The 15,080-nt window shown below is 39.8% G+C and overlaps 1 protein-coding gene across 3 annotated transcripts in view; it reads right to left on the bottom strand.

Moving 5' to 3' along the window:
* Nucleotides 1-14,272, bottom strand: part of slc35f4 (solute carrier family 35 member F4) — a 17,731-nt gene extending 3,459 nt beyond the window's left edge. Inside the window, exons 1-3 of one of the 3 annotated variants that reach the window (XM_046063055.1) lie at nt 13,919-13,968; nt 12,754-12,795; nt 4,628-4,992 (exon numbers count right to left, since the gene is read on the bottom strand). In XM_046063055.1, coding sequence (XP_045919011.1) covers nt 4,628-4,703 — 76 coding nt within the window. In that variant the 5' untranslated portion in view covers nt 4,704-4,992; nt 12,754-12,795; nt 13,919-13,968. Of the gene's footprint in view, nt 1-26; nt 1,898-4,627; nt 4,993-12,753; nt 12,796-13,918 lie in introns of those variants that run through there. The other 2 variants (XM_046063054.1, XM_046063056.1) reach the window with 2 other exon arrangements.
* Between the last annotated feature and the right edge of the window lie 808 nt (nt 14,273-15,080).

The following is a 15,080-nucleotide window of genomic DNA, read 5'->3' on the forward strand; positions in this document are numbered from 1 at the left end:
GGGGGGGGGAGGGGGGGGGGGGGGGGACAATAAAAGAAAGAAAATGCATTGCAGCATCTATACATGTGGGCTCCACTTCCTGTTCAAAGGCTAATGAGAACAGAAAGCCTCAAATATAAAAATAAACTTATAGTGTACCTTTATTTAGAGTTCAATTACAAGATCTCAATCTTTTAGCCATGCTAGCCATGCCAGAGGTGTCTTTTAGTTAAACCTCTTGACAACCACTAGATGGATTGACATGAAATTTGGTAGAGATACCCATGTTGTCAAGAGGATGAAGCCCAATGACTTTGGGGCAAGAGATTCACATTTGAGGTTTTGAGTATAATATCTCTATGAAAGAACATTGATGATCAAATTTTAAATGTGTCCAATAATTATATACCAATTACCTGGAAACTAATGATATCAGTCACAGCTGTAGTTTGTATTTTGTGCTAATTAGAAAGTGTTAGCATGCTGCTAAGCTATGGGGGGAACATGGCAAACATTATACCTGCTCAATGTAACATCAGTATGTTAGTGTTGTGACCATGTTAGTATGCTGACATTAGCATTTAGCTCAAGCCCTATGGAACACTCCTGTGCATAAGTACAGCCTCATAGCCAAACTTTTATTCATATTATGCATGCTTTGTATTACTGCATATACATACAATGTAGCTTGTGTCTCCCTGGCTGGGGTCCAGCACATGGGCATTTATTGATCAATCGCCCTCAGTGTTCACTACCAGTTTGTATTTCTTGCTGTAAAGACACTAATACAGATGGCAAGGCTTTGTTAAAAATGTTGGGTTAGCATTGTGGTTGAGCATGTCATAAATAGCTTTGTCACCTCGTGATGCAGCACGTACTGTAGTCATTGTAGTCAGGTGTGCACAGAAACCTGATGCGCAGAAAGCAAAAGTGAACCTAACCACATGACATTCCACAAGAAAGTCATGTCAACCTTGGCAGCCAGTGTTTTGCCTATTGGTACATTCCTGCTATGAAAATGTTTATTGCAACAAGATAGAGAGATAGATAGATAGGAAAGAACGAAGGAAAGAATGAAGGAAAGGACTTATTTGTAACCCTGTATGCCAGTGACGCATGGTTGATCTGGCCCAGTGCCTTAGTGGACTGCAGGATTGCTTCTGGACCTTGACTGTGCTGTGTAATATGTTAAGTGCTGTGTGTGTGAGCATTTCCGGAGAGAGCTCAGATCCGTTCTTTAACTTTCAACAGTGTGATCAATTTACACTAGGGCAGGAATAAAAGATGACATGTGCTGGATGTTTGCTGGCCGTGTTCTCTTTGCTTGCTCAGCACGTGAAGCTCTGCCATTTCCACCATGGCTACAGACACTGAATCCTGCAAGCACTGGAACTCGTACCCGTAGTGTCTCCCCTCTACTGTAGCAGGGCATCTCAGGGGTGCTCATTATTGCATCTGATAGTCTTTTGTTTGTTATCTGCAAAGAGACCACAGCAGGAACAAACCCAAAAAAACCAGGGCATGGAGCACAAACTGTTTGATCAAATAAGTAATGTGTGGTGAGAATATTGGTAGCAGTTGTCTATGTTATGTGTTTAGAGTGGTAAGATGCTATTTTTGTTTTGATGTGTCTATGTCCAGTAAACAGAGTGTGAAAAACATGCCACCAGACTTTTCAACACAAAGTAAGTGTCTTTTAAGTAGGGCCAAACTCAATTTATAAGCTTAATGAATACATGAGATCATTGCTGGCACCTAGTGAGTGTATTAATGGTAAGTAATGGCTATAAGTGTTATACCTGAGATAGAGTGGTTGAATACAAAGTAACACATAAAAGTGCAGTGGTGGATGAAGTAGTCTGAAGTATTAACACAAATTAATTAAGTTTTACTTCTTCCCACTCCATTTCAAGCATAAGTGTATAAGTTATTATTATTGTGTATCTTTTCTGTTGTCACACTATTTTGCTTGAAATAAATAAATAAATATAAATAAATGAATAAACACCCCAATGGGAAAATACCCCATTGCAAGTAAACATCTTAATTAAGTTAAGTACATAAGTATTATCAGGAAAATGTACTTAAAAGTATCAAAAGCAGGAATATACCTTCTGCAGATAATTAGCCCCAGTGATAGGTTGGTAATACTGATGTATCAGTGCATAAATAGTGTTTAACTGTTGTAACTGGTCATGTTGGAGCTTGTTTTAACTATTTTATTTACGGTTAGGCAGTTAAGTCCAGTGGTAAATCTGAGGGGTCATCAGAAGATTAGTGTCAGTGGAGAGAGGGAAAACAAAACTGCTGCTATACACATTTATATTCATGTGTGGGACTTTTGTCTAATCTTTGCTTTTTGTGAAAATATTCTACCTCTTTGGGTCTTGAACAGTTATTTATATAAAACTATATGATAAGTTTAGAAGGGAAACGTGTATTACTATAATTTTCAGAGAAATGTGGTGGTGTAAAAAGTACAATATTTCTCGCGGAAATGTCGTTAAGTAGAAGTATAGAATGGAAATACTAAAAACTGTACATGAGTACTTGAGTAAATGTTATTAGTTACTCTCCTGTACTGCATCAGTGCAGCACTGGCCTTGAGTCTGTCCACATTGCAGAATTAAACCCCCCCTCTTATAGTACAGTGTTTGAAGCAAAAACCCCTCAAACTGTAAGTGATAATGAAAACCTCTGTAAAAACCGATGATGACTCCCACTAATTAAGTCGAACTCTTTCTTCTTTCTTTATAGTTTAGTTCATTACAGACTATGACTATGACCTCAACAGAGATCTCAGATAAACACTCTCACATAAAATGTTTTACCTTACAGTATATCCCGGCTGGGAGCAGAGCTACAGTATGTATATATGTTCTACACCGTTTCTTTTCTGCAGGATCATCGAAGGATTTGGTCTAATTACATTCTGTCACAGCAAGGATTCTTAATCAACATAATGAGCCTGGTGGTTAGCTAACTGGCAAACTGAGATCTGATATTGCTGCAAGAGAGAAGCGGTTCTTTTATTATTTTTTCCTGTATGTCTGCTTCTCCTCATCTGCCAAGCAAGATGGTTCGCGTTTCATACCACTGACAAAACCTAAAACTTTTTGTCTTGGATACGGGCTTTTCTGTCCTGAGGTAAGAAGCCACTACTGGCTTATCAGGTGCCAAGATGCAGTAATATTATAACCCCACTATTCCCCTGCCTCATAAAAACAGCTCCTGTGGCCAAAATTGTATTCTCATAAGAAGCAGTGTTATTGCTGACTAACATTGCTGATAAAAAATTGCAAAGGCAGCAATAATCCCTGACATACACAGACTGTCAGCACAGTATTGCAGTGAAATACTAACTAAAGAAGAAAAATTGTATTTGAAGTTAATTTCAGTCAAGTGTACTTATTTTGAAAACTGTTCAAATTACAGAGTAGTAGTAAAGTGTTATTAAAGTGAACTAGCTGTCAGAAATCATTTGAGACGCTCATTCAGATTGTAGTTAAAATGCCATCACATAAAAGTATGGATAAATACATAAACAGTGTGTTTTTTTAAAGCTATATGTTTGCTATAATGCTCACTAATACTACACTTAACTTTTGAAAAAAATGTTTATATTCATACATGGGCTAGTTGATTGCTCACTACGGCTAGAAAAAGGAGTAAGTGAAAGTGTTAACATTGTGCGATTTCATTACAGAAATCACAGTGCTGCATGGGATCACTCACTACTGGCACCCATTAACAGAGCTTGTCCACTCTGTGTGACGCAGTATGCTGCTGGTTTTATTCACACCACTGACGTTGCATGCCAGTGACATTGATAGATGGGCCCCAACTGAATCCATTATCAAACTCATAGTCACATGTGCAGCGTGAGGCGTTCTTACTACAGGTCAAACAGCATTATGTCTTTATCTAGATTAGGTCTGAAGATGTGACATGGTTAGGATGATGCCAATTAAAAGGTTATTAGCAGTATCACCCTGTAATCTCTGTTAAAAAAGTTAAAAGGTGTAAGGATTTAGGCATTTATGGAGGAAGATGCTGAATAGTACAAATGTTGAGTTAGATGAAGGGAGGAGAGGTGAACAGAATGAACAGATGCGAAAGCAGCTGGTTTTTGCCTGTTTCTTTTTCCTTTTTTCTTTTTACACCAATTCTAGTTGCTACACATGGCGGCTAAAAAACAGCAAAACATATGCTGCTGCTATAACTACACTTCATGTCAACACATTTACCTTCTCAAAATCTGTAGGCAGAAAACTGAAATGACGTTTTTTTACACCATCCAGAGGAAAAAAGTCCTGGTGAAAGTAGCTCTATTCAGTTGCCGATTTTTCTTAGATTTTAATTTCTGATACCACATGTAGAAGTAGAACACATCCACAACCACACTATCTGTATTTCATATGAATACCTGTAAACTCTATATGACACCTCAGTGCATATGATGCCTTATAGGAAATCATATGCCTTCACCTGTAAAAGAAAAAATATACAAATAATATAAAAGTACTCTATAGTTTTAAGCAGCTTAGCTATCTCAGCTAATGCTGCCAATAACTCAATTAATGCTACCACATACAAACACAGTTTCATATAAATGATTTATTGGGCTTCTGTGGTTCTTTCAGTTTACCTTCAGAGATGGGGCAGGTCAGGACCTGAGTGCTGTACGAGCTGAGAGGAGCCACTCGGGCTGAGTGCTTCTTCATCCTCCACTGGGGGCACAACACACGTTCCTTCCCTGGGAAGTGAGTTTATGTCTGTGTGTCTGACTGTGTAAGTGTGCCCGGTCTGCTGCACGCTCAGCAGCTCCTCCTGCTAGCTCTGAGCATCCTCAGATTCCTGACTCCTCCGCTTCTTCTTTTACGCTCTTGATGGTCCCCCCGCCCCCCCTCTTTCCAGATCTCTGTCAACTCTTTTGTCTTCTTCCCAGCACTCCAGTCCTGACTCTCCGTTCCTCTTCAGGCCAGCCCTCTGTTACTGGTGCTCTCTCTCTGTCTGTCGGGATAGTAACACAGCTCAGTGGAGATAGCTCAGTGGAAGTGCAGTGAAGTGGAGACTCTACTGTTTCACTGTCATGCCGTGATCCAGAGTTGCCACTGTCTCCAAGGGAGACTGAGCTTCAAGTATGTGTGGCATGGCGCAATCACTCCCCTCATCTCTTTCCATCCTCTCCCTCCCCTTTTCTCTCTGTCTCTCTCGCTTTTCCCCTCCTCTTCTTTTGCTCCACAAATCAGCAGCTTTGTTTGGAAGGTAACCAAGCAGCCTGGGCAAATTATGCTGCGTTAGCTGCTGCCCCCTCATTTTCTCCTTCCTCCTCCCCTCTCTTTTCTACCTGACCAGGCTCTTCTCACCCCTTCCTCCCTATATATATTCTTGTCCTCTGTCTTCTAATGCCTCTATGTCTTCTTGGCACATCTCCTGCTCTTCACTACTTGAGAGTCAGATTATTAGTAGAGCGCTGTTGCTTTCATTGCTGCAGCATTAATCAGTTCAGCTACAAAAAAGACACAGCTATCAGAAAGACATGCCAGTCCTATACATGTCATTTCTGTCATCCACTAAAGTACTCCTATTGCTCTTAGAGGTATTGGGGAAGCCCACATTGTACTCACACCACTATTACACATTTACACATCACTACTATGATATTCTAACCAAATGATATTTCCATCTTCCAAGGACGCCATAAAGGAGACAGCAATACAAACAATGTCAAAGGAATACATTTCAAAGTACTTCTCATGTTTATATTGTGGCTTACACCTATCTCTAATTTTAATTTTGTTTTAAAATTTGCCATTTTAAATCAGGAGTGGATCCTGTAGATCTTTATCACTCTAGTTATCTCTTACTGACATGGACATGTCTCTTATGGTAACTACAAAAATCAGGTGAACGCAATCTCTGTTTGTAATTCCTCAGTCTGATCATATGTTGCTTTTCCATTGGACATAGCAACACTTTCTTTAACCCTGCAAGTTCACCTTCTCCATAGCAAATACTGTATAAGTATTTAAGTAAAATTTTAGATGTCTGTACATAACTGGACTATTTTCATTGTGTGAGACTTTACATTTCAGAGGGACATATGGTACCAGTTATCCCACCAAATCCATCTGATGACTGGGCATAAGATGACTGTATGTGCAAAAGCTCCACTAAATTTGGAAGATATGATGCATTGCTAGACTTTAAACTAGCCAACTGTAGTTAGACCAAAACATTACAATTATAATTACTATGTCAAAAACTTTTCAAATGTTGTTGTTTTACGGATATGTGGCTAAACCTATGGACTCAGTATATGTTGGCTTAGAGCTAATTAATTCTCATAGAACTAACATCAAATAATTTCTCCAGTATGTGACAATAACAAATGGTTACACAGCTAGATTTGGAGGAAAAGGCTCTGATTTATGAGCTCTTGAAGAATTTGCAACAGGGATACTGCTGCGAGAACTGATCCCGTCTGAATAAACATACATGGCATACAAATCTTAGGTCAATCAATAATGTAAAAAAAAGTAGCACATATGTGTGATGTTAAGCAAGCTGCAGCACCAAACAGTGTTGGCATGAGCATATCAGTAAGCACTGCCATACACCCGCATGGATATTGTTATGATACAGCAGTTAATCAGCCAGTGATTGTGAAGCATGAATGCCAATCAGCAGATGCAACTTCAGTGCCCTGCATTAAGAAATGCTACGCTTCATTACTTTAAACCATCATACTTCCTGTAAGCACTTTTGAGTGGTGCTTCTTCACTTTTTAAAAGTAAAAAACATGGACATTTAGTGTTAATGGAGTGTTTTTATATTCAATATTTACAATTTGATGATAAAAATTTTAATACTTTTTTCCCATCACTGTTGCACAGTCAAGGGAAACCCCCTCATACGCAGCCAGTGTGGACCTGAGGGGGGTCTGCCTGGGCCATGTGAGTCACCTTCGGGACTGTGGTCAGGAGTTTCCATCTCAAGGAAAGCCCTCAGGCCATTCTATCTCTAGCTGTGGTTTATATACCTGAGGATTTAATGGATCTAAATATTGCTTGGGCCTCTACATCAACGACATATCAGTGTCTAATGTATGCGGTCAGACACATGAGGAGTTGCAGCCTGTAATATAATCTTAATATAACCTATGCAATTTCATGCTTACCCTCTCACCAGTAAAATCAATACTAGCCAAGCCAGGAACAGTAGCACTATGACCTGAGAAAGAGAAAACACTCAAAGTATACATGTGACACAGAAAGTGGACTAACACTTTGTCTAAATTGGTCTGTTAAGAATACTAAATGAGTGGTATTTTGCAGTCATGTTTGCTCCAGGATCTCTGTCATTATATCAGTATCACCCTGAGCCCCTCACTTGCTGTCTGTCTCTCCAGTGCTCATCAGCCAAAGTTCTGGCGCTGCTACTGAGCGCATAGCAGATCAGAGCACATCTCTGAGCATTCTTCAGGCTGTGAGAGACAGCACAGTTATTGTTTGGCTGTTTGTTACAAGGGAGGGGGGAAAATGCAGGGCCACATTCCAGAAACACATTGGTAATATATTTGTTTGAATGCAGAATTCAATATTGAAGGGGCACTTTGAAAAATCAGCTGTAGTCATTTTTTAGGACAATGGCACATGGTCACACAGTGTGACAGAACTGGTGCAACACTAATGGAAAAGCCTTAAGTGAAGTTGAGAGAATGAGGCTTGATTACAATGTTTGTGCTTTAAGTGTGTGATGTAAGAATGGCTGAGACAAATGTTTTATCAGGTGTAAGCAGAGGATGAGCTGGGGGTATGGATCCCCTAAGACAAGGAGGGTTAAACTTAAAAATAGCCCTGCTGATGTCTGGAGCCAACAGCTAGACACAAAAACGATCCAGTCAGCAGAGCCCAGGATGCTAATCGCTATCAGATTAAGAGAAATACCTGGAGTACCGACGCTTCAGGAGGCTACAGTTCACTTTCAAATATTAGACCAAGGACTCAAAGTGACTGTTCCTTCCTTGTGTATTTTTAGATATAGGTAACTTTAACTCAAGATGCCACGAGTTCATACAAGCTCACAAATTTACTTGTATGTGTTTACTTGTATGTTGTTTGTTTTTATTCACATCCGCAGCTAAAAAGACCAGAAGATATTTTCTTCTAACACTAGAATTCAACAGCACCACAAACTACAGCTGCAATCTGATCATAAAGTTGCATCTATACCTCTCTGAAACGGTTTGAACCCCCCCCCCCCCCCCAAACATCATGATCTCATATAACATAGCTAGGTGTAACTAATAAACAGGAAACTGAGTGTATATAACACAATGGTACCATCACATCCCAGATCAAAGCGCAAAATAACACAGCATCCTCTCTCTTTACCTCTATAGCAACGGTGGGCCTCCTGTGCAGCAACCCACTCAACTGATTCAGGCACTTTGTCATTTAGATTAACCAGTGTGCCTCACTTTATGATGCAAGCTCCTTTGTCTTGAGCCTCTCTCTGTTACTCATCACATCTCGGTGAGGACCAGGAGCAAAGAACGCTGATGGGAGATGAGGGGCTGGGGCATTATTGTTGTCTGCAGCTGATTTTAGCTGTAGTGAGGATTAGACAGACCACGAATCAAATGCTGATCCTTAGATGTGTTTCCACTCCTTAGACACATCCTAAACTCTCCTCAGTGTAGTTAGAACATTAGAAGATGAGGACACCTGGTGGTGAAGATGATGGATTGCAATACAGGTGAATCGACAGGGGCAAACAATAAGGACAGATGTTCCTATTAATAAGACTATTTTGCTCAAATTCACCTGGTCCTCACGTATCCTTAGGGGTGCATTATTAGGCATATTATTTCATTGATTTGGTGAGGTTTTGATATAGTTCCGAAAAGATGCATTTGTAAAGGTCACCAGCAATGTGACTTTCAGAAACAGTGTGGGATAATTCACACGCATCACTGTTGACAGTTTTCATAAGGCCTATTTGATTTGAAGAAAGTAGTCATGGTGAAAACTGTGAGGTCTGTGGATTACCCCTAGTATCAGGGAAATCATTGGAAAGAACATGGCTTTGTTGTAGTGTGATTAAATACAACTTCAAGCACAATATAAACTAAAATAATAAAGGTCTCAAAACTAGATTTTGACACAGGGCTTCTCTACATCACATGAAAAGGTAATAATATAGGATCTGTCTTAAATGATACTTAGGTCTACTTTAGAGGTGCAAATGTTTCAACAACTTAGCAATTAATCAAATTACCATAAAAAGAGTTGACAGACGCTCAATGTAGAGCTTTTGGGGCCCCTAAGTGTCTGGAGCCCCAGTGCAGTTGCAGTTGATAATTCAGCCAACACAAGTCATATGTATTATTGAGTTCGTCAAATCACATTTTTCATTTAATGCTTTGATCACCAAAAATGTAATTCCTGTCACAGCTGTTGATTTGGGGTTGCAGCAGAAATCTCAGGGACAGACATCCCAAAGCTGGTGCAGATAAAATGTGAAATGAAAGAATCTGAATGGATGAATAACACCATGTGGAAGTGGATACAGTGGTTTGGGTGAAATACCCCCTTAACTTGGCCCTGGAGCCCTGGAGACATAGCGGATGTAAAATTACACAGTATGCAATACAATTAATACATGAAATACTATTTGTTTTAGAATCTAACAACCATCTTCACTTTTGCATACACAATGAGCGGTGGTGTAAAAATGGATTAGTCTTTTCATGCTGTTTTAAACAAGGAGTAGTGATTAGATGAAGTACTTCTGTTTACTGTCTGGCTTTTCACTGGGGGATGTGGTAGGTCAGTTTATGGTTGTTGATACAAACCACATGAGGGCAGTGTTGGGCTGCTGGTGTGCTCAGAATCACAGAAAGGCCATTACAAACCTTTCACACATTGTGCCCTTCTATTATGCAATTTTACTTTTGGATTACAAAGAATTCCACGCAGGAAAAAAATCTCAACTGTGAAGCGAATTGCTGGGACCGGCCCAAATATTTAGTCTCCTGATATACAGTGGTACAACATATGACCAATACCACAGTGGCATTAGTCCAGGTCAGCAGTTCCTGTGGAGAAATATTGCACCCATTACTTGCAGGGTGTTTTTGTTCATTCCCAGGAGCATGTGAAACTAACAGCACTCCTGGAGTCGTTCAGGCGGAGCTCATATCCCATTCGATGCTGGGCTAGTTATAAATAGCACTGAGTAAACAGGCATGGGAACGGGACTGTCCAAAATAAGTGCATGCAAGTACAGAATGTTTGAGGCAATGTTTGAGGCAGAAAGTGAAAATTCACCTGCTGTTAACGGTGGATGTAAATGGTTTCAAAGATGCAAAGTGAATTACCAATCAGCACAAACATGAATGGATTCAACTGCATGTCTGTTTTCTTTGTATGTCTATCCTTTTCTGTACAGCAGCTACCACATAAAAACACACCCCATTGTGATAAATGGTTACTTTTCACGCCCTTCCTTCATAATTCTCCTCTGTGTGCACGCTGTCGTCTTGCTGCGATGCCTGCTGTGAACAACACAGGCACAGTGCTGAGCGGGACTGCCACTACAAGTACCTGTCATTTCTCCTGCACTATACCTATTTACCCAGCGGGCAGTGTGCCAGCACAACAGACTTGCCCTTCTCAAAATTAGCTACTCAAAACAAGATACCAAGATACACAGCAAATTATTATGATGGTTTTCCGGGAGATACTGAGGGAAGCATTTATTGCACACAGCATTGTTGTCTGCTCCAGCAGGAATCAAGTAGGGTTTCATTTAAATGTTTCTTGTAGTTGTGCTATTATCTACATAGTGATGCATAGGAAATATTGAACCTTTTATGGATAGAATGGGATTACCATCTTGCTTTAACAATCTTATCACTGTACATATGCTATTATGTCATAGCCGTACTGTATGTATTACAGCCTAGTCAGTGTCACCAAATGTAGTCCACAATCCCCCTCAAAGGCATCTTCTAATTCAAAACAGATGGCAAGTGGCAATAATAAACTGGCAATAGAATCTTACTAAATATATCATTACCCCATAGGCTTGGCAGGATGCGCCTACTGTTCTATGTACGTGCTCCTTTGTCTTACCCTGTATGGAAAACGATACTCAACAGATTGAGGGACGTGTGATTCTCAAGTCAAAGTTTACAAATGTGTAAACAAAACAAAGTAAATCAATGTGACCCTTTCAGGCAGCAAGCAGCGTTTAAAGGAAAAGCGACTTTTCACGTTCTCATTTCTAAGAGTGATCAAATGAGAGGAAGACGGGTGTGCACACAAATATTTTAGTCAGACTTCTTCACAGTAACAGCACCAGCATGTTTAATAGCTGTGCAAGCAGGAAATATGGTGACAAGTATGCCGCCCTGAGGAATACCTTCTGTTGGCTCTGGCATGCACAATGATCAGTTGATGGATAGATGGAGAAACACAGGGCTACAGATGGCATATTTTATCAGAGAGATGGGAAATGTCTCTCAAGTCAAATAACCCCTCTGTTCGCAGATACACTGGCTTTTATAAGCTTGGTATGGATGCTATTGCAATCCACACCTGCTCCTCATTCCTGAAATTAACTCAGAGACGCCACCCCATCTTTCAATTTCATCTGCTACAGTTTACAGTGGGCAATGAGATGGGACAGACAGAGGTCTGTATACTGAAAGCGAGGGCTGCAACTAACGATTATTTTCAGTCTGCCAATTATACTCTTAATTAATTGTTAACTGTTCCAACAGTTCAAAACACCAAAGATATTCAGTATCACTATCATTATTATATATTTCAAAGAAATGCTTCACAGAAAATTTACATTTGAAAAGCTGGAACTAATTCATTTTATGGCATTTTTGCTCGAAACAGTTGGATTTTTTTTGGTTTATCAATTTATTTATGAATAGATGAATAATTGTTGCAGCACTATAGAAAACACTATTATCTCATGATCAGCCCTTCGTGTTAGTGGATGTTGACATTCACATCGTGGGTCATGCCATTAAAGCATCAGTGAAACAAGCAAATATTTGTAGTAACAATACTAAAATGATTCATACTTCCTCTATTCCATCTATTGTGGCTGTGAGTTTCAACTGACTTCTATATTTGACAAAAAATACACACAGATAATGATATTAGTCTGAATTTGCTTAGTTATCACTTTCAATACCAGAGGCAAAATTCTTGTGTTTGTTACATAGTAACTCTGTTGTTTCAGAGGCGCTTGAGCTGCTAAAGATGTTCAATCTGTTCTCAATTTAAACTTTTGGGTGCTCCTCGTTAATCAGGTATTCTTTCAATAGATTTATCTGGATGAGTAGATATATTCTCAAATGAAAGTGTGTGATTGAATTCCTGGTTAATCTACTGCAACTGACACCCCTAATAAACAGGAGGTAGTTAATGAGAGACAGGCCCATTTCCTTTTCCTCAGCTTCTGTCTAAAAATCCATTGAGGTACTCTCAGCTAATCTAAGAGAGCCTCAGCAGGAACTGTTGTTGATTGAATGAGGCCCAATCTGCATGCGTACATGTCCTTTGAGACTTGAAACATGTTTGTCAGAGTATTATGTCACAAGGGGGCTGAATAGTAGATTTGGGAAGGAATGTCATTACATTGGGATTACATCTCTCTTCCAGATGTGTATCTCTACAGTAAGTCATGAATTTGTAGTTGAGTTTTTATGTTAAAACAGCCAGAGGGAGAAGTTGGGGAGCTTACGTGACAAGTCCAATTCATTTGAGGCGTGAAGTGTGCCAGCATCTGAAACACAAGAGGCTTACAGGTAGATGACCAATTACATTTTGGGGATTTATTAAAGAAAAGCAGTTCATCCTCACCTTTAATAAAGAATGATGACATAATACATTGAACAGGCCAATTATGTAACAGAGGTGAGAACCTGTGACTAAGCTAATGCTACAAACCTTGTGAAATTCTACTCTGTACACTTTGCTTTATTACCATAAAGACATTGTAAAACCACTGATTGGCCATGTACAGAGCATTGCAGTTCTTTCCCATTGTTATAAACCCACTCGCACTAGCAATATACTTTAATAGAACTGGAGGGCAAGATTTTAAAGATCATCCCCATACAAAGTGCACCATCAGCTCTCTCCTCCTATCCCAGCTATTGTCTCCCTGTCAGCAACATTCTGAGTATTGCTCTACCAATAAAAACCAAGTTGACAAATGAAAATTATAGAGGAGCTAAACACATTGGGGCACTGCTATATGTCAAGCATAACAGGATATAGCTGGCAATGTTCAACATGCATCACAGAAAAAGTTGCTGTATTTATTTGCAGGACTGATTTTTTCAATCAAACATTACAGAATTCAATAGGAGGCTACCATGTGGTCGTTTGTTGAGTTTCACAACATAAGTGTTTGATCTGGAGAGCATTATAGGCTACAGTTAAACAATTAACTTTGAAATTGAATTTGAAAACAGCAGCTTAATTTGTGCATTCATCATTGCTGTGTAATTACAGAGCCTGGTAGTGTTGCATTTGTCTCTCTCTCTCTCTCTCTCTCTCTCTCTCTCTCTCTCTAATGCTGTGTCTCAGAAATGGATGGGCCAGCGCATCAGCCAGCATCCAGCTGATATTTGCAGTGACTGACATAATGCTGCTCTATAATAGCCATAATTTAAACCCGGTCAAAACACCTGAGTTTACAATAACGGATTTTGCAACAGCCCGATTAAAATGAAAACTAATTTGCAAGGATACAAGATTCGTGCACTGTATTTCTTCCACACGCCTCTGGCACCGCATCAAATCCTTTTTTTTTGTTTCTAGGATGACCTGGCAAAGACACGCGTAACATTGTCGCATCCACTGATGATCCCACCAGCATACTTTATTTTCTTTTCACTCACTTCTATGACTGGAGTATCCCGGGTTGTAGCCGTAGTAGCCGGTGATCCTCAGAATCCGGTCCTCTATGTCGTGCAACCCGTTGGCTGTTACTTTGGGGCTGCTGCCCATTAAGACACCGCCTGGTGCCGTCTTCCCCGGCAAGTGTGTGCTTTTCAGGGGCTCCAACCGAATGCAAGGCTCGTCTCCACTCTCCGAAACACTCCCGGTGCTTATCATTGTAGGTCCGAGTGGACAGAGATCAGAAGAGACCGGGGATGAGCCCTGATCAACATGCGAGAGACCCTTGAGGCTGCATCAATAATTAGCAATAAGAGGAGGACATCCAAATCCACATTCACATTCCTTCAGTGATGCTCCCGGACGCTGAGCAAGGTTATCAAACTCCAGGAGCCTGGCAGACATGAAACACTAGGGGGCGTGTCACTACTATCACATGCTCTGAATTTAATTTATAAAGGGAAAAAATTGGATGTAGTCAGCAGTGGGGAGCAGAAGACGTGAAATTCATTACAGCCTTCATAAAGACAAGTTCCCTAAAACAAAAATCTTCACGGTATTCTACATCATGTATTGCATCTCTAAAATATTCAGTGAAATATGGTTTTCAATTATCCTCCTGTAATATCTCCATACTTGTTTACTTGCTACTCTTGGTACTCTATATACTTGTTTATGTTTATTGAGACAACTAAGTGGTATTTGTTATATTTTATGGCATCAGTTGTACAACTATGATACTCCTGTTACACTCCCAGGTGATCCTTTGACTTTAAAGTGTGTAATATTTTCAAGTGAGCTTTATTGATCTAAAACAAGTTTCTCTCTCAAGTACTATTTGCCTCTCAAAATCAAGTCACTGGAAAATAATCAGTCTAAAATAAGCACGCATGTCTACAGCTGTTTTTAGAAACATAAAAAAGACAGATTAAAATAAATCTTAACTTCTCATTTAACCCCGAACAAAAATATCTGAAATGACTCACGAAAAATGTATTTTTAAGACACTATTTTGAGCATTTATTCACTGCCTCTGATGGTCACAGATATTTGTAGACTAATGCTGCTGTTCCTTTTTCAACCTCTCAGTGACGTCTCCATTTGTTGTTCACAATAAAGTATGTATGAGAGAAACAAATGTGGGAAAGGTTTGTCTCACACACT

This window comes from Micropterus dolomieu, linkage group LG11 (genome assembly GCF_021292245.1).
Source record: "Micropterus dolomieu isolate WLL.071019.BEF.003 ecotype Adirondacks linkage group LG11, ASM2129224v1, whole genome shotgun sequence".
NCBI classification, from domain to species: Eukaryota; Metazoa; Chordata; class Actinopteri; order Centrarchiformes; family Centrarchidae; genus Micropterus; species Micropterus dolomieu.